The following is a 25,852-nucleotide window of genomic DNA, read 5'->3' as shown; positions in this document are numbered from 1 at the left end:
TGCCGGTAGGGTGGTAACTAGCCACGGCCGAAGCCTCCCACCAGCCAAACCTGTCAACCTCCACTGAGTTCTCCAAGCTACGCGATATTAGCAAAGTATATTGTGCTGTCTTGGCATAACCAAAAGCCATTAAAATTAAAAAATATATAAAAAAATGAAAAAATTGTAACGTTATTTGATAAAAAAATATATATTTTATTAGATTCCTTGCATTAAATGTGACATTCACTACAAGTTTAGATATAAACTCACATATAAGCAAAATATTTGTAATAAAATTCAACTATTTTACATATTTGTGACGTCATACCTACATACAAACATACTAACAGGGCGAGTTATATAAAAGTTTGTATTAAAAAAAAACAAAATAGTTTTAAATAGTTTAATTTTGTAAATGTACTAAAATTACAACATTTTATATACTAAAAACTTAAACATGTATGTTCGTATGAATCAGATCCTTGAAGTCCTAGTGCTGGAAGACATTTTGTATTTAGTACAGACAACACTATATAAATCGTCAGCACAAAATAAAAAAGCCTAAATTAGTAATACAGAGAGAGACGTGTGGCATTGAAACCCGTTTATTAAAAAACCGTTTCTTAGCAACAGGCAGATAATAACATCATTATCAACTAAACTTCTGCTCATTTTTGAGCACGGGTCTCCTCTCAGAATGAGAGGGGTCTGTTTGGATCTTCCATCTTAGATTGCATTAACACTTACCATAAGATGAGATTGTGGTCAAGGGCTAACTTGTAAATAAAGAAAAAAAAATAGACAATTAGACCTGTGGACTGGTGGACAATGGGGATGATGAATAGATTTCAATATATTGATTTTTAAGAGACATTCGGGTAAATAGGGTCAATATTAACTAATGAATATATATAAAAAAATATAATAAAAACAAAAAACCTGAAGTACAGACAAAGTCATTTTGGACTTGAATACATTTTAGTTAGTAAATTTTACTTCGATGGTTCTAATATAATTGGTATGCTTTTTGATAATTTGTGTTAAAACTATAATATATAATATATATATTTTTGAAATGCTCTTTTTACGACCTGTCATTTGATACCCATATTGTTAGGATAAGGTAAAAAACCCACCCTTTTTAAAATTTATATATTTTGAAAATTCATATAACCTATGTCACTACCACAGTTCTGACGAGCTCAATGACACCTTATATGTCAAAATCCTTGCCAAAGAAATGGACATACATACATACACTCGTAAAACATTACCCTCCTTCTGACGCAGTCGGGTTAATTAATTAATATTGACCTTATTTACATGACAATAAATGAATATATTCCCTGTTCTGTCCATAGTCCAAACTTTATAATTGTCTACCGTATCTATGGTTGAAGCATTAGTCTTTCTAAAATCTTTTTAACAAAAAAATTCAACCGACTTCAAAATCACAAAAATGAACTAAAAAGTGGAAAACTACCTACCTACCTACTACTAGTAGTGCTACCTTCTGATCAATTTGAAGGCGGTTACAAGTACGGCCAATTTAGTTATTTTAATTTTAACACAAAATGACAGAATCGATTTTCGTGAAAATTAAATGGGATCAATCAGGAAGTACTCTTTCAAACATAAGAGAAATTTTCAAATTTGGTAACAAACATTAAAAAAAACGCGTGGAATTGAGATCCTCCTCCATTTTTGAAATCGGTTAATTAATTATTTAGTTCTAAAATAGCACATTATAAGTATATAACAATTATATCATATCTTTACATAAAATTATTGCTCTGTAGGCAGTTGTACGCGTCGCCTCGATTAGCGGTAGAAGCACCCTATAGGTTATAAGCCGTTTCGTAACGTAACGCGTTACGGCGCCACTCTGTCTGGCTTCCCTTTCTCTCACGTATACGACAGCAGGTTTCAGTTATAACTTGTGTTAAGCTTCCTGAGACGCACACGTGTTTTTTTATTTTTACAAATATCGAAAACAGTTTGACATACAAATATGAAAGGTAGGGAGGTAGACATACGCTAAGAACGACGACGGCCTGACTAAAAATCGTTGTGCGAGGAACACAAACATAACGTCAACCACAAATGTATAAGTTCGTAGTTTTTAACCAAAATTTTCGTTTTTTTTTTGTTTTCAAGACTTATTATTTTAAATATTTTACGTTGGTTACTTTTTATATTGTGTACGAACTTTTAAAATGTTACTTGTGTTCATTTTGTATGAAACAACGATCGTTTTCAAAGGCTGATTGATAGATAATAATTACACATTAGTTGCTTTAAACATAAGAAATATGATAAATAAATACTCTACTTTAAAATATATACACGTTTTATTTAAATAACACCCCCCAGTCCCCATTATTACATACCGTAGTCGAAGCGACGAAGGTTGGTGTTAACGTAGTCGATGCGACGAAGGTTGGTGTTAACGTAGTCGATGCGACGAAGGTTGGTGTTAACGTAGTCGAAGCGACGAAGGTTGGTGTTAACGTAGTCGAAGCGACGAAGGTTGGTGTTAACGTAGTCGAAGCGACGAAGGTTGGTGTTAACGTAGTCGATGCGACGAAGGTTGGTGTTAACGTAGTCGATGCGACGAAGGTTGGTGTTAACGTAGTCGAAGCGACGAAGGTTGGTGTTAACGTAGTCGAAGCGACGAAGGTTGGTGTTAACGTAGTCGAAGCGACGAAGGTTGGTGTTAACGTAGTCGAAGCGACGAAGGTTGGTGTTAACGTAGTCGAAGCGACGAAGGTTGGTGTTAACGTAGTCGAAGCGACGAAGGTTGGTGTTAACGTAGTCGAAGCGACGAAGGTTGGTGTTAATGTAGTCGAAGCGACGAAGGTTAATGTTAAGCTCGAAAAATAAGGTAAGTAATCTAGGTTTTTCTTCAGCTAATCGAGGCAACGAGTGTTTTATTATAAACTATATACATCTAGTTTAAAGGCACCATGTAGACTTATAGATACATACAACGATCAGTTCGTGACGTCACTGATATGCGTGAGTCACATATGACTCATTGTCAATGTCAATATATGTAAATTATTTTATTTTATAGAGAAATATGAAGGACTTATACAGGGTGCTCGGGAGTATTTTCCATAACTCTAGGATTATATTCTTTAAGGAAAATTAATTAAAAGTGTTTAAGAAACATGTGTTCTGAAATCAATTTTTTTCGGATAAATAATATTTCTTTTGTAAATAGATCTTAAAATATATCCCATTTATGCATCCTTATAATTATGACGTAGCCAAGTTTTACGTATTTTAAAATGCAAGGATAGATAAAGGCGAGTGTTACATGGATAGTCGGAATTATTTGAATTACTTTGTATGAAAACATATATTTTTTTATTTTTTTAGTTAAAATAATTACCCCCGCCAGATTGACTGACGACATCAAACGAGTCGCAGGTATTCGCTGGCTGCAGGCGGCTCAGTATCGTGACGTTTGAAAGTCCTTACAAAAGGCCTATGTCCTGCAGTGGACTCCATCGGCTGATGTGATGATGATGATGAGTTAAAAAAATATGAGTTATGCAGTTCGGCTCTTATAAGTGGACTCGACAACACCTTGAAGTTATGGAAAACACTTCCGAGCATATACAAGAGATTCCATTTTCGAGGTTTATTTAATCATTTAAGACTATACAACTTTAGTTTTAAGTAAACGAATTTTCTTATCACCATCATTTAAAAAAAAAATCAAAAAAATAAACTAGTAAATTTCAATACAAATAAGTTTATGTATAAATTCGAAATTCGATTAATATAAATCAAACAATCGAGATTCTAGGTATCTTTTTGAAATTCAATACAGCCATTGACTGATTGTCCTTGTGAATCACATATGATACATGAATCATATGTAAATGAATGTCAAAACTCGTGTATCATATGCGATTCACTGTCATAGTCTAGTTGTAATATATGACATGATATAATGCTCCAATATCTTAATGTCAAAGTTTACAAAAATATTTTTGAAAAGGAGACATTTTGAGATTCGCAGTTATGCCTTGTGGACTAGCTTGCAATAACCACATTTTATAAAAGCTGATAGTTTGTCAGCTCTGCGTCTACCATTGATAAGCACAGTACAGTTCGTTTCATGTAGCATGGTGCGGTGACAGTTCGTTTCACTCTTGAAAGTGTGCCGCGATTTAAGATAACAGTTAGTATTATGAGCGTCATACAGGCGACTGTCACCGTACCCATGCTACACTTTAACTATAATAGTCTAAGAGCTTGTGAACTCCAGACATTCGTCATTTTATAAAAGTTGCAAGTTTGTCAGCTCATGCTCCTACCATAAGTAAGGTAGCCAATTATGGAACTTAGACCGTGGTGACTTTGGGAGGTAGCAGGTTTTAAGGATCCAGACCTTCAACGGTCTAAGTATAAAGTGAATTTTTTTCATGATTTCCTCGGCATAATATGAGTAATTGTATTTCCAGTCGCCAGTCACTTAGCTTCGCGGCAACCCTTCGAAAAACACTATTTAATTTAAAACTTAAATGGTCTCTAGCGAAGGTTATAATTTCTTATATTATGCCGATAAAAAGTGTGTGTCGGCTCCGACGCACGAATGGAGTTTACTCTTTCAGATCGACTGTCTAAATAATGTATGTTGTCCCGCAGCATACACTGTGTACGTCTCAATACCTACGCCTGAAAAGTGAAAGGTGCGCAACCGAGGAGCAGCAGGCCAGCGTAAACAGCGTGATTAGGTTGCGCACAAAACGTAAAGCTGTCATTCGTTCATCGAATTTTACTGCCCATATATTTTTCATACCGGGGCTATATATGAAATATCGATTCTTAAGGACTAAACTCCAATATAAACAAAATATACTTCAGTGGTTGAGGGTCTGGATCCTCGAAACCTGCTATCTCCTAAAGCCACCACAGTTCAAACTCGTTGGTTACAGTATTCATTTATAGTAAGCGCATGAGCCGACAAACTTTTAACTTTTATAAAATGACGAAGGTCTAGTTGTCGCTGGCTCTCCGTCTATAAAGTTTGGATGTTGAAAAAAAAAACACTTTATTACTTAAAGCCAAATAAACTCCATAGTTACTCCATCGCATTGGCTGAAAACTCTCAGCTTTGACAAATCGAGGAAGTGTAAATCAAGACGGCAACGCATTATTGACCAATTGACCGTTGACCAAGGTCACGTCAAGTCTAGTCGGTTTGTCAACAATTTTGGGAGAATTATCAACAATTTTTGTGACATTATCAACGATTTTGAGGGTATTGTCAACAATTTTGGGGGAATTGTCCACATTTTTGGGAGGTTTGACAAGATTCCTCGTTTTTGTTAAAACTGCATCCTTCAACCTGTCAAATACCAACGGATCGTCAGCTTTGACATATGTGTTGACAGAGATGTAGGCGCGCAAGTCAGGGTCCAAGTCCTTGCACTTCGAGAGGTCCTCTAGCATCAATATCAAGAGTCTCTCTCTGCCGTGCGCCGCTCTGAACTCCATCTGAGCCCAAACTGACTTCAAAAAGTGTTCAGACAACACTATTATTGTCCTCCTGGAGGTCTCCACTGACTTCGAAATTTGGGAGGGGATGAAATCTCCTATCACCCAATCCCGGTAATGCAGGCAGAGTTTCAGAGGTCTCACACCACTCTCTAGTTTGGGCACCAATGTATCGATGACGTAGGCTTCGTCTTGGTGCGAGAAAGAGATGAACGCATCGTACAATTTGTCGTCTATCTCTTCCTCTACACGCCAGAGACCGATTTTCCGTAAAACTATCCTTATTAAAGTCTTGTATCGATACGCGATCGCAGTCGCCACAGCGATAAAGACGCCTATGAAAGCTATCGTGCATCCAATGATGGTCGAGTCTCGCGCTGTACACAAGCTGTCCGTGTCTAATCCGGATAGCAAAAGATCATTATCGCACGTTAAATTGTAATAATCTCTGACCAAATGGTTGTTTTGTTTCAAAAACTCCAAATTCAATTTATTATTGCACGTACAACCTATTGGGTTATTTGAAAAATGAATGATACAGTTCAGTTTTAATAAATCAATGGGAATCGCGTTCAGGTGATTGTCGGTCAAATCTATTTCTATGGGTTGTGTTATTTTGGGGATTTCGGTCAAATTTAGCGCGGACAAGTCTAGATACTTTACGTGGGGGGGGAGTTTAGTTAAATCAGTGAGTCTCGTTAAACGGAGACGCGTGTTCGGGTTAAAGGTTAAGTTTGCGGGTAGTTCTACACAATTGACATCGGTTCTGTTTCTGGCCGGTCTGTGCTCACAGCTGCAGCCTTCGTTACAGGGGGAGGCTGCACAGGACAGCTGGTCAGGGTGCAAGTCCGCGAGGCGCGTGTGACGCAGTAAGGGTGGGTCCGCACATTCAGCGTTGTTGATTTCTATCCCCTTCGGGAGGGTGTGCCTCAGCTGCATGTCCGCGAAGGGGTAGAGCTCGCAGTCGCAGACGAAGGGGTTGTGGTCGAGCTGGAAGGTGGCGGAGGCGGTGGCGAAGGGCTCGAAGTGCGCGATGCGGTTGTGCGTCAGGTCCACTTTCAGCGTGGTGGACAGGAACTCCATATCAATTCCCTGGAATTGAAATGTTCATCAGAGTGCTTAGTGGCAATGGGGATGACTAGGTCTGAATATGTTGATTTTTGTGATACATTCGTGTAAATAAGGTCAATGTTAACTAATTTATACATAAAAAGCAAAGATTGTCTGGATATTTGCAAAATAAATAAGATTATAATATTGCGGCTGCGGGAGTTCGCGCACCGGTGGCACAAGAGGCAACGTAACTCGGAGCGCAGTAGTGCCAGTGACGAGTCCACGGGGGACGGAGGGAATCTCCTGGATAGTGGAGTTGCTGCCCCAGAAAGGGGCCAAATAAGGGACAAGGACGAAGAATAAAGAATTTGTAGAGAGTCAAGACGCGAATAGCAAGTAGCGGGCGCGCCCTCCCACTGATTCGGTCCGAATGACTGCGAAGTCGGGTGGGTTGCTCACCTTCAGCTCGGTGAGGTGGTTGTGAGCCAGCTGCAGCTGCCGCAGCCGCAGCAAGCCGCGCCAGTCGTCGCACAGCAGCCGCACGCGGTTGTGCCGCAGGTCCAGCCGCACCAGCTCGCGCAGCTCGCGCAGCGGCGAGTGGTACTCGCCCTGCTCCACCGGCACACTGCAATTGGTCATGTCATGAATTTCATGGTGTCTCAATCCCCCCCCTTCCCCTTTTCTTCCACTACGTATTACGTCAAAAGAATTTCATGAACTTTTCAAACTCCTCCCTCGTGTCCTTTTTTGTTACAGCTATCACAAATTACATCACAATCGTTTCATGATTTTTTCATCCCCCCTACACCTTTTCTATGTCACGGCTAACACAACTAATGTCACAATCGTTTCATGATTTTTTCATCCCCCCTACACCTTTTCTATGTCACGGCTAACACAACTAATGTCACAATCGTTTCATGATTTTTTCATCCCCCCTACACCTTTTCTATGTCACGGCTAACACAACTAATGTCACAATCGTTTCATGATTTTTTCATCCCCCCTACACCTTTTCTATGTCACGGCTAACACAACTAATGTCACAATCGTTTCATGATTTTTTCATCCCCCCTACACCTTTTCTATGTCACGGCTAACACAACTAATGTCACAATCGTTTCATGATTTTTTCATCCCCCCTACACCTTTTCTATGTCACGGCTAACACAACTAATGTCACAATCGTTTCATGATTTCATTGCCCCCCCCCCGCTCCAATTTTCTGTTTTGTTTCACATAACAGCACTGACCTGGAGTTGTCGAGCATGTACTGCGCGTGGAGCTCGGTCGACATGAAGTGCTGCGTGTTCACTTGCCGCGAGATGGACAAGTTGTTGCTCGACAGGTCCAGCGTCTGACAACAGGCAGTTGACTCGTGTACTTCATATAAACAATATTAATATCGTGTAGTCCATGGAATAAGGGTTCGAAAAATATCGATATTAGAGATGCGTCGACTAGTCATAGCCGACAAGTCGGTTGCAAAGATGCCGACTAGTCGGCATCTCATGTTAGTTGTTAATTTATCACAAAAATAGAAACAATTTTTTATTAAAGTGCGTTTTTTTCACACACACACACACGTCTGTGTGTATGTGTGCGTGTCTGCTCTAATAATAAGCCGACTAGTCGGCGCATCTCTAATCGATATCAATTAATATAAGTTAACAATTATTATAACATGGTTTAAAAATCATGTATTTTTAAATTTTTCCCAACGCCAAAAATGCTGTCGACCATTTTGTAATATCATGATGTTACTTAATTTCATTAATTATTAACTAGACGCTCCGTTTAATTAAGGTTTCCATGACGTTTTTTAACAATAAAATATATAGTCCATTATGGCCGACAGCGAATTGGCTATTCAAATCGTATTGTCAAATAAATATTCAAAAATTAAACTTTTCATGACAAAAAAATATGATAATTCTTTGTAATCTAGTAGAACGATACTGAGCAATTTATGACCATTTTATAAATTAAATAATCATTTTTCTTGAACAACATTGAATGTTACCAATGCGACGCTTCGTGTCGTACTGACTCGAGAATGTATTCGTTTTTGAATTTTGTATTCGTGACGGGTACGACACCTTCGTGTTCCGTTAGCTCCATCTGCCTATTATTCTCTAATGTGTGTACTAAGTATGCGTTTTCCAGACGATCCCTGCAATTTGACTCCCGTGTACTGCGGCATACTAACCACTGATCCGCTGGGTACTCACCTCTAACCCTCTCACGGGTCGGAATGTCTCCTTGTGGAGGACCTGGATTCTATTCCCGGGCAGGTACAGCTGGCGCAGTGCAGACAAGCCATGGAACACCAACCTGGAGAAGATGTACAACAATTATAAATAAATAATTTCGGGTTCGATCCAGGTCTGGTTGGTGGGTGGCTTCGGCCGTGGCTAGTTACCACCCTACCGACTAAGACGTACCGCCGAGCGATTTAGCGTTCCGGTACGATGTCGTGTAGTACGAAAGGGGTGTGTATTTTCATCCTCCTCCTAACAAGATAGCCCGCTTCCATCTTAGATTGCATCATCACTTACCATCAGGTGAGATTGTAGTCAAGTAACTTATAAAGCATAAAAAATTCTTGGTTCACTACTCCAATACCACTAATTCAATACCTAATAATAAAATAAAAAAATACAGCTGTGGGAATCGAACCCAAAACCCCGGATGCACATTATCTACTGCACCACTCGGTCGCCATATTAAAAAAATACAGTAGGAAATAGTAGTCTGAGACGGATATGACGTCGCTCGATCTCGTGTTGGCTCGTGCCGACGATAGGTGGCGCGACTTGGTTCCGTAAAGAGTGGGGAGTTAGAGAGGGGAAGTAATCGGTGGGCGGGACTTGCAATATGAGGCGCTCATCGTACGGTCGGCTTCAGTATGCTCGTGGCGAGCCGTCCACATTTCTTGTTGTGTAATTCTTGATGGGTTACTTGGGATAGGCGGGGAGAGCGGAAAAGGGAAAGGGGAGTGTTTGTTAACTGACAAAGGAACCATTAACCCTAGACGTTTTAACCCTACACACAACGTTCACAAGTGCGTGACTTCACTCAAGGTCACTCTCTGCCAGTCTAGGGTCTTATTTTGGTTACAGTTTGATTTATTAATTAAGTTGTCCTGACAAATGTTGTGAATCATAACCTTTGTTCGACATTAGTTTTCTTTTTTTTATAATCCACTTCTGAGTCTGCTAAAAATACCTATTAAAATGAAAAAAAAAAACTCACGGATCGAGAGCCTCTAACAAATTGTCCCCCAAATGTAGAACCTTCAACCCTTCCAATCCAGCGAACACCTCCTCATGAAGCACCTTCAATTTGTTTCCCCTCAAATCCAAATTTTCAAGCACTTTGAGCTGGCTCAACACGCCCTTGTGAACAGCTTCCAGCTTGTTCCTGCTCAAATCCAAGGTCTTCAATCTGACGAAGCCCTGGAATATACCCTCGGGTATGGAAGTCAACTGGTTCCCTGACAGATACAGCTCCTGTATATTGGTGGTGTTGAGGAACAGGTCTGCTGGCAAGGTGTGGATGGAACTGGTCTTCAGCTCCAGGTGTTCCAGGGCTGGGAGGTTGGAGAAGAGTCTTGGAGACAGCTGCAGCGTTGCTTTATTCTCGAAGATTAGGACCTGGGGAGTTATTTATTTGTTATCAATCCATATTCGGCTCACTGCTGAGCACGAGTCTCCTCTCAGAACTAAAAAGGTTATGAATGAATGAATGATATGAATGAATGATATGAATGAATGATATTTTATTCATGAAAATGTAGGTTTAATGGTACATTTATAGATTTGAGCCTTTATACATTTTACCATAAGTGGTGTATGAATTATCTTAAATAATTAAATACATTTGAACGAAAAAATAAAACTAAATTAATACAATGTCACAATTACAAAATAATAAGTTACAAAATGTCCATGTCCATAAAATAATCTTGAATGTCATAATAACTTTTTTTTAATAATAAATTATAAATTTTACATTTAAATATTGACCAGGGCTTCTCTTTTAGACTGTTAGGTTAGGTTTTAGACTTCACACACGCAGAGAATTGAGGTAATTCTCAGGTATGCAGGTTTCCTCACGATGTTTTCCTTCACCGTTTGAGACACGTTATATTTAATTGCTTAAAAACTGAAAAGTTGGAGGTGCATGCCCCGGACCGGATTCGAACCCACACCCTCCGGAATCGAAGGCAGAGGTCATATCCACTGGGCTATTTATTCACTTAGTGTAAATTGTGTTAGACGAAAAAGAATAAATACTTTAATGCACAATATAAAACAAACTGAAAATTAAAAAAAGATAATATATATATATATAGATAATAACTAAAACTGAAAATTATGATGCAAAGACGGCCTTATTGCTAGAATTTTTATTTTAATACTTTTGTTTGTATGCTCATAGCTCATCTTTAAGTGTAGATAGAACTCTAGATGATAAAGTGCAGATTTGATGGTATACTCATAGTTAGATTTATATTCACATATTAAAGTGATAACTATAGATGGTTATATTCTGATAGAACTCTAGTAGGAGGATAGAACTCTAGAGTTATACTCACAGATTAAAGTGTAGATAGAATTCTAGATAGAACTCTAGTTTACTCTAGTGGGTTTTGAAGAAGTTTCTTTTGGTATACTCATAGTCTTATATTACTCACATGTGTCAAGTGCTGCAAACCCTGCAGCAGTCCGGCGGGCAGCGTCTGCAGCCGGTTGTCGTACAGGTCCAGGCGCTGCAGGCGCGGCGTGGGCCGGAACAGGCGCTCCGGCAGCGTCTCCAGCTGGTTGGAGTTGAGGCTCAGGTTCACCAGGGAACTGAGACCTGGGCCAGTCATAGACTATCATTAATGTTTCATGCGACTACACGCTAGTGGGAATGCCTACCCTAACCACCCGGCAATTTAATACAAATACAATACAAATACAAATAGCCTTTATTACTGATAATAAGATACATTTCATAATTATTATTAGTATTTTACATTTTTACATTTTTACATTTCATTATACTTATAATTTATAATTTAGCAAAGTAATACCCATAATGTAATTAATACTTATTTCATGCATTAATTTTGATGTTATTAATATTATTTTATATAGTTATTTTATAAATCAATTTATTCTACTCTTCGACATCGGTATCAGAATTATCAATTTGCCTTTTGGCATAGGCCTCCCCTAGGCTTTTCCATGTATCTCTGTTTGCAGCTTTTCTTTGCCATGTTGTTCCAGCTACCTTTCTGAAATCGTCCGTCCCATCTTATTTTTTGTCGTCCTTTCTTCCTTTTTCCATCTCGAGGGTACCAGTCAGTAACGTTTTTTGTCCATTTTTCCTTTTTATTTCTTATCATGTGGCCCACCCAATTCCATTTAAGCTTTTTCACTGTGTAAGTGACGTCTGGCAATTTACTTATATCTAAAAAAAATCCGAGAACCGTGATAGCCCAGTTTTCATTATTCGCGGATTAAAAAATTGCGTCCCAATTCGCGGATCTGACTGACGAAACTGACGTAAAATCTGCAAACTTTAACTTACAAATACCTATTGCCGAAATTGCGAATGGATGGTTTAAGTGTGCAGAAACTGCAGATGCTGTACAGAAGTGAAAGATGTAAAAAAGAAAGAAAGAAAATATGTTTAGTGTCACAAACAGTTCATCCTATCTTAGATATTTTAAGATAGTAAATAACAACATATACTAACTAATATAACATACCATACTTAAAATATGATGTGATGATGATGACGCTCTCATGGCACGACACGTGTCGTGTAACGTGTAAATAATAAAAAGAAATCCTAGGTTCACTGCCCAATTCAATACCTAAATAATAAAATAAAATAAAAAAAATAAAGCTGTGAAAATCGAACCCACAACCCTCAGACAGATATACCGTCACTTGATCTCGTGTTGGCCCGGTGGTGGTGCAGACGCTAGGTGGCGCGACTTGTTTCGTAGAGTGGGGAGTTAGAGAGGGGTAGCGATCGGTTGGCGGGAAAACTTTCGATATAAGGCGCTCGTCGGTCGGCTTCAGTATGCTCATGGCGAGCCTGTGTAATTCTTTATGGGTTATGTGGACGTCAGCTGATATTGATGATGATGCTCTCACTCACCTGCCAGCGCGTCCCCGTGGACGCTGTCGATGCTGTTGCTCCACAGCGCGAGCGACTGCAGCGCGGGCGTGTCGGCGAAGGCGCGCGCCGGCAGCGCCCGCAGCGCGCCCACGGCCAGCTCCAGCGCGCGCAGCCCGCCCAGCGGCGCGCCGGGCCCGCCCAGCACCAGCGCCCCGCGCCGCATGGTGAACCGCCGCAGCGCCGGCAGCAGCGCCAGCGCCGAGTACGGCACCGACGTGCAGTTCTCTCCTGGTGAACGATACATCTAACTCTTAGACCATTCAAAAGAATGGACCTGTTTCGCACCCAAATTCACCAACAAAAAAGTCTGTTGTTTTTTTAAGGGGGACGAGGTACACTCACACATCGAAAACATTTAACACCATTAAGTATATTCTGTGCATACACTACACACAACTATATAATTGACTTGCAATACACACACGCGTAATTTTTACACAGACTAACCAACACATCGCTTAGACTATCCACAGAATATATATATAGAATGTTCGATTACTTGATCGATTTTTTGCTGATCCGTCAAAAGATTCTTTTTAGAAATCGTTTTTATTACAAATTTGATTAAATTATGGTAGAAATACTTACTCCGTCTTTTACTAAACTACAAGTTTTTGGCCGTTTTTTGCCATTCAACTACACAAACCGGCATTTTTTCGGAGCTCTTTACACGACGAAAACGATTACAACAATGAAACATCGATTCTATAGCAACAGTTTTTATAAACGCGTTAGATCATTGATTCTTGATCTTTGACAGAGGGGTAACGGTTTACGAGGCAGGTCCTTTCTTTTTAATGGTCTAAGATCTAACTATATAACAGAAAGGTGAAAGGGATGGATAGTAAACGAAATGCGTATGTTGAGATGGATGTGTGGTGTGACAAGAATAGATAAAATAAGGAATGAGTATATAAGAGGAAGTCTGAAGGTGGCGCCAGTGACAGAAAAATTGAGGAGTAGAAGGTTAGCTTGGTATGGACATGTAATGCGTAGGGAGGCAAGTCATATTACTAGAAAAATATTGAATGTGCAAGTGGAAGGACATAAGAGGAGAGGAAGGCCAAAGAAGAGATGGTTGGATTGTGTGAAAGAGGACATGTGTGTAAAAGGAGTGGAGGATGAGTTGATGATTAATAGAGGCGAATGGGGGGAAAAATGAAAAATAAGGGTAAGTAGATCATCATCTCCTTACCCTTATCCCACTTGAGTGGGGTCGGCGCCACCTTCAGACTTCCTCTTATATACTCATTCCTTATTTTATCTATTCTTGTCACACCACACATCCATCTCAACATACGCATTTCGTTCACATGCATTCGTTTACTATCCGTCCCTTTCACCGCCCAACATTCTGATCCATACAGCACGACAGGTCTTACAACCGTTTTGTATATTTTACCCTTAAGTCTAAGAGGCATTCGCGGGTCACATAGTACACCTGAGACCTGTCGCCATTTCATCCATCCCGCATTCATTCTACGATATTCTACGATACGATAAGTGTAAGTAGATGATGATGATATAACAGCGATTGGTAACATATCACGAAATATCGAAATCATGAAGCTTCCTGCAGCACTGCAGCGGAGGCAGCACTCACCGTCGGTTTTGAAGCTTTCTGCAGCACTGCAGCACAGCAGCAGGCCTGTGCAGTGGAGGCAGCACTCACCGTCGGCGTAGTACAAGCTCAGCCTCTCCACCGCGCGCAGGCCCCGCACGTGCTGCGGGCGCAGCGAGCCGCGCACGTCCTGCAGCCACAGCAGCGCCGCGTCCTGCGCGCCCAGCAGCGCCGCCACGCAGCGCAGCGGCTCGGCCGGCAGCGCGCAGTTGCTGATCTTCAGCATCTTCAGCGTGCCGCCGCCCGGGCGCTGCGGGGCCAGCAGCGGCGCCGCCGCCGCCAGCTCGGCGCACGAGAACGAGCGCTCCTGCAATACATTGAAGTATTCAACACTCGAAGTTGTAGACGAATATCTAATATCCAATAGGGATGATGACAGTTTTTTAAACTGTATATAAATTAAGAGTATACTAATAGCAAAGCAATTTTGTAAAAGTAACAGTGTATCTGCGATCATTACTTTCGGAGCTACAGGGATTTAAAGGGTCAGATTTGCGGCGCTGCCGCGGATCCCTGAAAAATGCTCCATACAAAATGACACGATTGTGACGTCGTTAGCTCGCTGATCGTTAGGTTTGTATGGGCGTTCAAACAAAATTACCAATATCTTTGTTATTTGTGCGTTTATGTTTATAGTTCATTTATTGAAAAATGTCACATTTAATGTAAGAAAGCTAAAACTGTATGAATTTTCATCTAATTATGATAAAATATTTTTGGTAGATTTTGAAATTTTATAATCTTATTTATTTTGCAAATATCCAGTGAATCTTTGCTTTTTATGTATAAATTAGTTAACATTGACCTTATTTACACGAATGTATCATAAAAATAAATATATTCAAACCTAGTCATCATCCCCATTAGGTAGATCCAATTTCGAGAAAGAGGTTGAACTGCTGAAATCAGCTCGGTTGGGCGGCTTTCGGGAAACTCCGCGATATCTTTTCGTCCGAAACTCCTCAGTGACTGATGACAAAAGTCATCGAACAGCGCGTGTCGCCAGTGATGACTCGGAGTATCTCAGCGTGATCGAATCAGAAATGAGCAAACGAATCAGAAGACGAACCAAACTTAGTCTTTGTTTTTTTTATTTAGTCTCTCATTATTCCTGCAATCTGTCGTGAGACATTCAGCGGGATCTTAAATATTTGAATTAAGGCGTGTTTGGTGCGAAATCCAGTGATTTGCCCAAATATAATACTGTAGTATCTATTTCATGACATCTTGTGGTGCTCGGTCTCTTGAGCCTTTTGAAAGTTGTATCAGGTTTCTTCATCATTAGGTTCCTTGCAAGTTGATTTGGATGTTTACGAATACGCTTTTGGTATGTTTTCATTGAGTGTGCAACTTGTGTCTTTATAGTTTTAATTTTTAGTTCACGATGCAGGCGATCATTTTTGATGTACCAAGGAGCATTGGCAATCATGCGCAGCAATTTTGACTGGAACCGTTAGCGGAACCACCGTGAGCTGTGCCAACTGGGTGCATTGTAGGGTATAACTTGTAGTTCGGGATTTTAAAGTAGCTCTTTTGTGTGAAGTGGGTTAACGATACTACGCCATTTGTTTCTAAAAATAGTTTAATTTCTAAAGAGTGGTGTGACAGGCCATTTGGGTTCCATAAAACTATTTTGAGCTGCTCGAATTTTGACACATGACTGTCATTAAATTGGTGAGGAGATTTGTCACGGTGCATAATTGATTCATAATGTGATTGAACATATTTATTAGATTCTTCATATCATTTTGATTATCGGAAGATTCTTGGATATTAGAATAATTTTTCGGTTGAGATTTGTTTTTAAGGATATCTGCATAGCTCGTTTCAGGAATTTGCCGTTGTTGTCTCAGCGTTATAGGATAGATTGGTATTTTAGGCTGTCCTGATTCTGCAGCAGGTATTTTAGGGCGAAGAGGAGGATATTTCTGCTTCTGTAGTTCTTTGTAGACACTGCATCCCTCGTAATTTGCCGGGTGATTTCCACCACATAATACACATTTGACTGAGTCTGATCGTTCTTTGCGTATGCAGTCTTTTGAGGTGTGATTCCCAGCACATTTTATGCACTTGGGCTTGCGGTGACAACATGCTTTGGTATGTCCATAGTTTTGACAGTTGGCACACTGTGGAATGTGGCGCTTACAGTCTTAGCTCAACAAGTCGCGAAGCTGTAAGTGTCAATTTGTGGGGCACATAGTTCGAACAGCAGTACACAGCGAGTGTACTCACATCGTCACAGATGAGCTGCAGCGTAGTAGCGTCGGCGTCGGCGTGCAGCGTGACGCGGCCGGCGCGCAGTGTGCACTCGGCGCGTCGGCCGCCGCTCACGTCGGCCGCGGTGCACCCGTCGGCGGGGTGCGGGTACACCAGCGAGTAGCTGCAGACAGAAGCGACAATGCAGTGTACTCGATGATGAGCTCAGACTAATTAGATAAAGACCTGCCTCGCAAGACATTATTTTTCTGTCAAAGTATTTTCGTACCACCAAGCGATTTAGCGTTCCGGTACAAAAGGGGTGTGGATTTTCATCCTCCTCCTAACAAGTTAGCCCGCTTCCATCTTAGACTGCATCATCACTTACCATCAGGTGAAATTGTAGTCAATGGCTAACTTGTAAAGAATAAAAAAAAAAGTATATGATCAACGATCTTATGCGATTATAAACACTGTCTCTATAGAATCGATGTTTCATAGTTTACAATCGTGTCCGTCGGTTAAAAACCTCCGTAAAAATACCTTCTTGTGTAGTTAAATGGTGTAAAAAAACGAACAAAAACTGCTAGTTTAGTATAAGATATGTATGAAATCTAAGCTCGTTTTCCTTAGAAAATGGCAGAAAATTTTGTGAATTTGGGTGCGATACTAGTCCTTATGTATTTATGAGATGATGAGGCTCAGTTGACGGGGGGTCACAGCTGACGGGGTCACTCACGAGGGGTCGTCGGCGACGGCGGCGACGGCGGCGACGAGCAGCAGCAGTCGGGCGCACATCACGCTTCAGGCGCGCCGCACGCAAGCTGCAACCAATCGAAACATTTAGCTTATTACTAAAATGTAGATATTGTTAGGTTAGAGGGTAATCGAAGAAAAAAATTTCCGTGACTCGTTCGTCTCTTTGTTCTTGTTTTGGATATTCATTCATTACCTAGCCGTCGTAGTGTTCAGTGCTATTTCTTGTATCGTAAATTCAGTGTTCCGTATCTTTTGTGATTATTTTAAGGCTTGTTTATAGGCTAAACTTAGAATAATTACAATAATAGAATAGAAATAGAATAGAATAATTACAATATACAATACAACTACAAAATTAAAATAAATTAAAATTAAAACTAATACCTAAAAATATTTATCAAAATTTGTCGCCCTTGGTAGGGTGCCCATCACGCAGGCAGCATTCCCGCGTTGAATTCCGATTGAAATTCTTTGCGCGAGAAAGCTGCCCGCCCGAGGGTCGCCTGTTGCTTCTCTGAGGCGTTTGCCGATCTCCTTGTGGAGAGTCAGAGCGCTCCTGCCCCACGGGCCTAGTGTCTCGACGCCAAACGGGACGAATTCATATTGGGCGCCGAGACAACTGTATTTAAGAAACTTTAGACGCTCACGCATGTCTGCCGCCGCCCCGCCATGTCTGCCATGACATGGCGGGGCGGCGGTAAGGCAAGGGTAATTTAATTAGGCTTGTTTAATTTTGGTTTCATTTTGATGAATTTGTTAATAAATTGTCCTGATATTAGTTGTGAATTGTGATTTAGTCCTACATGGCTGTTGTTATTATCAAACCCATGACTGAATAATCTAAATATATAAATACTTTAATATTATAAATGTGATAGTCTGTCTGTTACCATTTCACGACACGCCGCTGAACCAATCAAGATGAATTTTGGTATAGCGATAAATTTATGCTACTTTTTGTCCCTAAAATAAAAAGCGAAAGGGGTGAAAAAGGGGCTGAAAGTTTGTATGGTAAACCTTTATTTTTAAAATCACAAATGTGCATAATTAATAAAATAAATATCTAGCAAAATGTGATTTAAGAATTTTTATAAATTCAACCCCTAAAGTGTGAAAAGGGATTAAACCTTGACTAAGATATAAAAATCATTTTCAAGTTATCTATATCTATTTCTATACTTATAATGAAACTGGTCGAATTCGCAATTTTAAATTTTACTTATACCATTTGTAACAACAAACGTTAGCGTGGCATAGAGTACTACTAGCGCCATCTAGAATCTATACTTATAATACGAATTATGTACATTTTGTACATTAAAGATATTTTAAAAAATTTTGTTTGGGGATATATAATCGATACTGAAGCTAAAAATATTTTTTTTCGCTTTTTTGTCTGTCTGTCTGTCCGTGTTTTTTTGTTATTCGAGCATAACGCTGAAACTACTCAACGAATTCAAATGAAACTTGGCACTGTTTAAGACCATAATACGGAGAAGGTTATAGGATACCTTTTATTGCGAAAATAAAATAAGAAGGGGGTGAAATAGGGGTCGAAAGTTTACATTTATTTCCATAGTATATATAGTATTAAGTATAGTGTAGTAGTACCTAGTAGTAGTAAGTATATAAACAAAGACGAGTGTAGCAACATGATCTCTAGATCTCTTTATATAGGTATGTATTGATGGATTATTTTTATAAATACCATACAAGTGACGCGGGGTTTTTTTTAATTACAGCAATTATTGAACTCTTTCACAGCTCGCACGTGGTCAAAGTTCCCGCTGATAATTACTGGCTGAATCACAATATTATTATCAATTTACTGCGTACAATATTAAATCTGTAACTAATATTATAAAGCTAAAGAGTTTCGTTTGTTTATTTCTATATACGCATTTATTTATTACTAGCTGACGCCGCGTGGTTTCATCCCCGTGGTTCCTGTTTCCGTAGGAATACGGGGATAATATATAGCCTATAGCCTTCCTCGATTAATGGGCTATCTAACACTGAAAGAATTTTTCAAATCGGACCAGTAGTTCCTGAGATTAGCGCGTTCAATCAAACAAACAAACAAACAAACTCTTCTGCTTTATAATATTAGTATAGATTTATTATTTAGTTATTAGTTTGTTTATTTCATTATTATTTTGTTTATTTCTATATTCGTATTTATTTATTAGTTCGTATTTAGTTATTATTTATTATTCCTTTATTCGTATTCGACAGCATAGCAGTTTGAAATAATATACAAAATTTTGTAAGTAACTAGCGGACGCCCGCGACTTCGTCCGCGTGAAAATCGATGTAAACTTTCAACTACCTACCCCTACCCCTACCCTACGTTGAAATTTATCCTGATTTTTGTGCTATAAACCTCACAGAGCCTGAGACCTTTCCAACGAATGCAAAACCGTGGAAATCGGTTCGTGCGTTCTGGAGTTATAGCGTCAGGAAGGAAAACCCGACTTATTTTTATATAGTAGATTAGTATAAGTTGTATATCAAAATTAGAATGTTATAAAATATGTTGCGAGTAGGTTGCCTCAAAAAATCCTGGTCAAACTATCATTAATGATAGTTAACGATATATACTCATATTAAAACTGTAACAAATTCTATACATTTTAGATATTCGGAAAATTTTCTTGGAGGGCATTATATAGCTAAATGCTATTTGGCTGCTGAGTGGTCGTATATGCATGATATCATGCATTTAGCGACAAACACACGATCAGTTTCGGATGTCCTGTCACTTGTTGGATAGTGTATGGTCAGCTTAAGCGCTCTACCCACTGGTACAACATTAATGTCAGTGATAACAGAGAGATAACACGCAAATAAAACATTTACACGCTGCAGTGCCTGACGTGGTTAGACCTGCGTCATACAAGCCGCGTGTAGCCGTCACACGCTGCATGAGAGGCGTGGGAATTGGGCGGAGACGTGTTACTATTACTCGTGCTGCCGTGTATCGTGCCACTCGTCCTGCCCACCGCTACATATTATGTCTCTGGATCTAATGAACAGATTTTAAAAATTCTTTTACCTACAGAAAGCGACGTTATTTGCGAGTGTCACATTCAGAGTGGCGTCCACTTCATACATGCACTGCCCACCCAAGAACTCATCTCGAACCTGGATTGGAGATGATTCTTTCCATTTTGTACGTACAGCGCCTACCCTAATTAAAGACGTAGTGCACGCCACTGATCCTACTAATATTATATTATTGTTTGGATGTTTGTTACTCTTTAACGCCGCTACTACTGAAGCGATTTGGCTGAAATTTGGAAAGAAAATAGATTTTACTCTGGATTAACACATAGGCTACTTTTCATCCCGAAAAAATCCATGGTTTTCGCGGGATTTATGAAAAACTTCCACGCGGACGAAGTCGCGGGCCTCCGCTAGTATCCCCATGGGAACGGGAACTACGCGAATGAAGCGTGCCGTCTGCTTGTTTATAAAATGGCGAAGGTGTGACCTACACAGTCCCTCGGTTTACAGCGGAAACTGAAATGATTTAACCGCGCAGTTAAACTTAACTATACAGTTAAATTTCCTGCGGGAAACACGACAAAGTTTATATATAGGATATCACGTATACCATTGCGAACGTTGAAACTGTTGCATAATCATATTCAGCTCACTGTTGAGCTCGAGTCTCCTCTCAGAAAGAGAGCGGTTAGGCCAATAGTCCACCAAGCTGGCCCAATGCGAATTGGCAGACTTCACACACGCAGAGAATTAAGAAAATTCTCTGGTATGCAGGTTTTCTCACGATGTTTTTCCTTCACAGTTTGAGACACGTGATATTTAATTTCTTAAAATGCACACAACTGTAACGTTGGCGGTGCATGCCCCGGACCGGATTCGAACCCACACCGTCAGGAATCGGAGGCAGAGGTCATATCCACTGGGCTATCACGGCTCACGATACGCTCAGCGGAGTTTGTAGGCACGTAACATGTCTATACTGTAGGATGTCGTTGGTCAAATGTGTTATCTCGTTTGGGCACAGTTTTAATTAATTAGAGTGCGATTGAAAGTCGAGTTTCCTGTTCAAATTTATTAGAATAGAAGGAAAATTTAATCGTAATATATTTAACAAATGAAAAAAAGTGTGTGTCAGCTCCGACGAATGGAGTTTACTCTGTCAGATCGACTGTCTAAATAGTGTATGTTGCCTTGCAGCATACACAATGTACGTTTCAATACCTACGCCTGAAAAGTGAAAGGTGCGCAACCGAGGTGCAGCAGGCAGCGCACGGTGAAAGGTGCGCAGAACAGGTTGCGCACAAAGCGTAACGCTGTCATTCGTTCATTGAACGAAAATTTTACTGCCCATAAGGATTAAACTAAAAAATATATAATTACACGTATAAATGATTTTTTTATAAATGTTTTTTGCTCCATAATTAAAAGTATTTAAGGTTGCAAAAAAAAGTATGAATAAACTCAAAACTACTTTGAAAAAATTTAACGATTTGAAAAATTCTTTAACTACAGAAAGGGAAGTCGATTGAGGTTTTACTTATTGGTCTGGCTGGTGGGAGGCTTCGGCCGTGGCTAGTTACCAACCTATCTGCCAAGTGATCTAGCGTTCCGGTACGATGCCGTGTAGAAACCGAAAGGGGTGTAGATTTTCATCCTCCTAACAAGTTAGCCCGCTTCCATATTAGATTGCATCATCACTTACCATCAGGTGAGATTGTAGTCAGGCTAACTTGTAAAGAATAAAAAATACTAATATTATAAAGTACTTGAAGTTTGTGGTATTGTAGGAGTAATATCTGAATCAACTAAAAAATCAAAAGTAGCGATATTTATGAGTGTATAAATAGGCCATTTTATTTCCACATTGTTACGGGAACGGGAACTACGCAGGTAAAACCAGAAGGTCCTGTTATAGTTTACAGTTTTCCTTCTATTTTTACACTAGTCTGAGGAGGTGTATAAACGACATTGGCCATTAAGATAAACTCAATTATCGCGCGACCCGCCGCAGGTCCAAACACTCAAAATTCCCAAATTGCCATGTTTTGACAATAATATAACAAATAAAAAAAAAATCTACGCCTCTACAAAGTAGGTATACACCCCGGCAAGTAATCATCATCTGCGTAGCTCTCAGACCAATTATTGTATAGGACCTGCCTCGCTAGACGTTACTTTTCTGTCAAAGTGATCAACGGTCTAATGCGATTTTAAAAACAGTGTCTATAGAATCGATGTTAAATAGTTGTAATCGTGTTCGTCGGTTAAAGAGCTCCGTAAAAACACCTTTTTGTGTAATTGAATTGTGAAAGAAAACGGACAAAAACTTCTAGTTTAGTATAAGATGTATACAAAATCTAAGCTCGTTTTCCTCAGAAAATGACAGACAATTTTGTTCGTGACTATGAGTGCGATACAGGTCCTTCTATAATTGGTCTGAGGCGATAGGTAAGTTTACATTTACACGAACAACAGCTGCTACCGACGACTGCAGTCGGCGTCTCGGCGGCAGTCGACGGCGACTCGGCGGCAGTTAGACTCTCGCCTCGTATATTTTCTACAGTAATATATAATATCAATTTAAGTAAGTGCGACCACTCTTACCGTTGAGCTATTGAGCCTTGTAATAGTAATTAATTTAAAAAAAAAATGCAAAAATTAACAAAAGTATGCCAGACCACCCTAAAACAGTAGGTGTTAAACAAATTACATTTTAGGCATGTTACACTTTTCCTCATAAAATGGTCTATGTTTGGACAAACTTATCAACACTAACATAAAAACAGGAAAATTTTCAAATTTTGACTTCCTCTACAATTTAAATTTTATTTCCTACAAATGAATAATGATAGTCACGAGTCAGCTAACAAGTTTTACTATTATATTTTACGTCACTGCGACTTCGTCCGCATGGAATATATTGTTTCACAAATCCCTCGGGAACCATGGATTTTTCCGGGATAAAAAGATAGCCTTGTAGTAATCCAGAGTGAAAAAAAAAAACTAGTATTTCTTTTCTTTTTTATTCTTTACAAGTTAGCCCTTGACTACAATTTCACCTGATGGTAAGTGACAATGCTATCTAAGATAATCAGAGTGCTAAATCGCTTGGTGGTAAGTCTTTGTCGGTAGGGTGGTAACTAGCCACGGCCAAAACATCCCACCAGCCAGACCTGGACCAATTAATTAAACCTCAATCGGTCCAGCCGGGGATCAAACTCAGGACCTCACTCTTGTAAGTCCACTGTGCACACCACTGTGCCATCCATCATTCCATACAAACTTTCGACTTTATAATATTAGTAGGATAGGATTTTTAATAATCATAGTCTAGGAGTCAGTGAATATTTACAATCATTTTGAAGTGATAACTTAACGCATTACAAGTGAAGTTGGCACGTATGACTCTTGCACTTTGATAGAGAGAACTTCAAAATGGTCGTTAATTTCATTAAATGTCATCAACCATTTCATTTCGATTACTTAGGTATTTATATGAATAGGGAGTGCCCATTCCCGGCCCAGGCTTACGCTAACCACCCAGCAATTAACTAATAGCTTCGTCCTGTTTGGCGTCGAGACACTAGGCCCGTGGGGCAGGAGCGCTCAGACTCTCCACAAGGAGATCAGCAAATGCCTCAGAGAGGCAACAGGCAACCCTCGGGCGGGCAGCTTTCTCGCGCAAAGAATTTCAATCGCAATTCAACGCGGGAATGCTGCCTGCGTGATGGGCACCCTACCAAGGGTGGCATATTTTGATAAGTATTTTTAGGTATTAGTTTTAATTTTAATTTATTATAATTTTATAGTTGTAGTTATAATGATATTTCCTTATATTTTTATAATAAGTTTAGCTATCTAGTCTATTTAAGTATTATCTTCATGAATATAACTAATAGCTAAAAAAATCTGGATAATACTACTTTAATAATTAAAGCATTACTTGATCAAAAAAGTTTGCTACAACATTTTACGACAGTCCTAAATCATCTTTAATTTGTCCACAACAGGGACAAGCTAAGATTGTTGACCACACAGCCTGAGTTTTACGATATTTTTTGAGACTTATGATTGGTTTATTTTAATTATAATACAGCTTCAATTGTTACTTCGCAGCCATGGTACACCAGCAAACCTTTTGCCCTAGAAGAGTAATATAAAAAATTTATTTTTCTTCAAGAAACATACTTTTATTAAGCCAATGATTCAACTAGATCCTTATTTATAAATCATTATCATCTTCCCTGGATAGATAGAAGTATACAAAAATCCATTTATATTTTATAACATGGTTAAATGCTCTGTATGAAATCAGGCACAGAGCAAGTTCTTGTCTTAGGCAACTTTTTAATCAGATGAACTACGCGATAGAAGTTACTTTATGTTTTTACTAATTTGCTTATGGGTAAGACAAAAACCATACAAGTTATTCAATTTTTAGAGGTATTGCTATAATAAATTAAACTACTAATTTACGTTTAGAAGTCGCAAGAGCAGAAGTCTAATGTAAACATACCTTTACAAGAAATCATAACATCTATAGCGATTTTGACATTCCAGGAATTAGTCGATACGACTCATCACTCAAAGTCGCACTTCAAAAAACACCCAAAAACAACTCCGAAACACTGCTATATCGCACTAAAGTCAACTTTAAATACAAAACTAAAGTTTAATTAATACGATTTTAACGAAAACAATATCGAATCCACTGACACGCACCCAACTCTTTCGAAGGCAGATTTAAAACTGGTTTTGACTTTTGACATTGACATACGAGTGTTGCTAGATGCAGTTGTGGTTTTCCCTAAAATAAAAATCTCTCTCAAGTATACCTATACATTTTAATGATTTAACAATTATCAATTTTAACGGATCGCATCGGTTATGTAGATATATAACCGGGATCAATACATTAATATTTAGATCAGACACTTCTAAATCACTTCTGCGATTTTAACACGTAAAGTAAGCTTTCCTTTGTTTTTAATTACAACTTAGAAAGTTATATTTTTAACAGATCATCTTTAAAATGGGAACAGGTAAAAATTAAAATATCCAGTATCAAGTTATTTGCAGCCACAATACTCGAATATTCATTAAAACAACACGAGCACCCTCATCCAAAAAAATATAAAAATATTCAAACCTATCAAGTTGTTTTCAAGTTGTAGCGTACAAGGAGTAGTGACATTATGAAAAACAACTGATTTTCATAATGTTTTTATTTATTATCATGTAAGAACACTAATAAAAATTAAACACGATTTGAAATTTGAAAAAATGTAATGTGTAATTTTGAAGTAAGTTCATCATTAATAATATCTAAAATAAAACATAATATTATTTATTTACATACCTGTGGTGTTGATATCTGGGAGATGCTGAGCAGTGAGATTTAGAGGGAGCCTGGATAGCTACACAATACAATAATTTGAGCTCTAAAATTTATATTTAAATATAATCATTGGTAGATACTGAATAGTTATTCTTTGCGAAAACAACTGTTTATTTAGTAGTAACTTATCACTGTTTATTACA

At 39.0% G+C, this 25,852-nt stretch overlaps 1 protein-coding gene across 1 annotated transcript; it reads right to left on the bottom strand.

Moving 5' to 3' along the window:
• Nucleotides 1-355: 355 nt before the first annotated feature.
• On the bottom strand, nucleotides 356-25,057 carry LOC112048788 (protein toll). Its single transcript, XM_052890139.1, has 11 exons — nucleotides 24,828-25,057; nucleotides 17,286-17,370; nucleotides 16,583-16,730; nucleotides 14,402-14,657; nucleotides 12,709-12,957; nucleotides 11,249-11,412; nucleotides 9,805-10,205; nucleotides 8,781-8,883; nucleotides 7,803-7,906; nucleotides 7,009-7,174; nucleotides 356-6,588 (listed from the first exon to the last, which is right to left on the bottom strand). Exons 2-11 carry the CDS (start codon nucleotides 17,342-17,344, stop codon nucleotides 5,137-5,139), a joined length of 3,102 nt encoding a protein of 1,033 aa, XP_052746099.1. The 5' UTR covers nucleotides 17,345-17,370; nucleotides 24,828-25,057; the 3' UTR covers nucleotides 356-5,136.
• Between the last annotated feature and the right edge of the window lie 795 nt (nucleotides 25,058-25,852).

Source organism: Bicyclus anynana, chromosome 27 (genome assembly GCF_947172395.1).
Source record: "Bicyclus anynana chromosome 27, ilBicAnyn1.1, whole genome shotgun sequence".
In the NCBI taxonomy this organism is placed as follows: Eukaryota; Metazoa; Arthropoda; class Insecta; order Lepidoptera; family Nymphalidae; genus Bicyclus; species Bicyclus anynana.
Note: the sequence above shows the minus strand (reverse complement) of the source record. Positions and strands in the feature narration are given on the sequence as shown.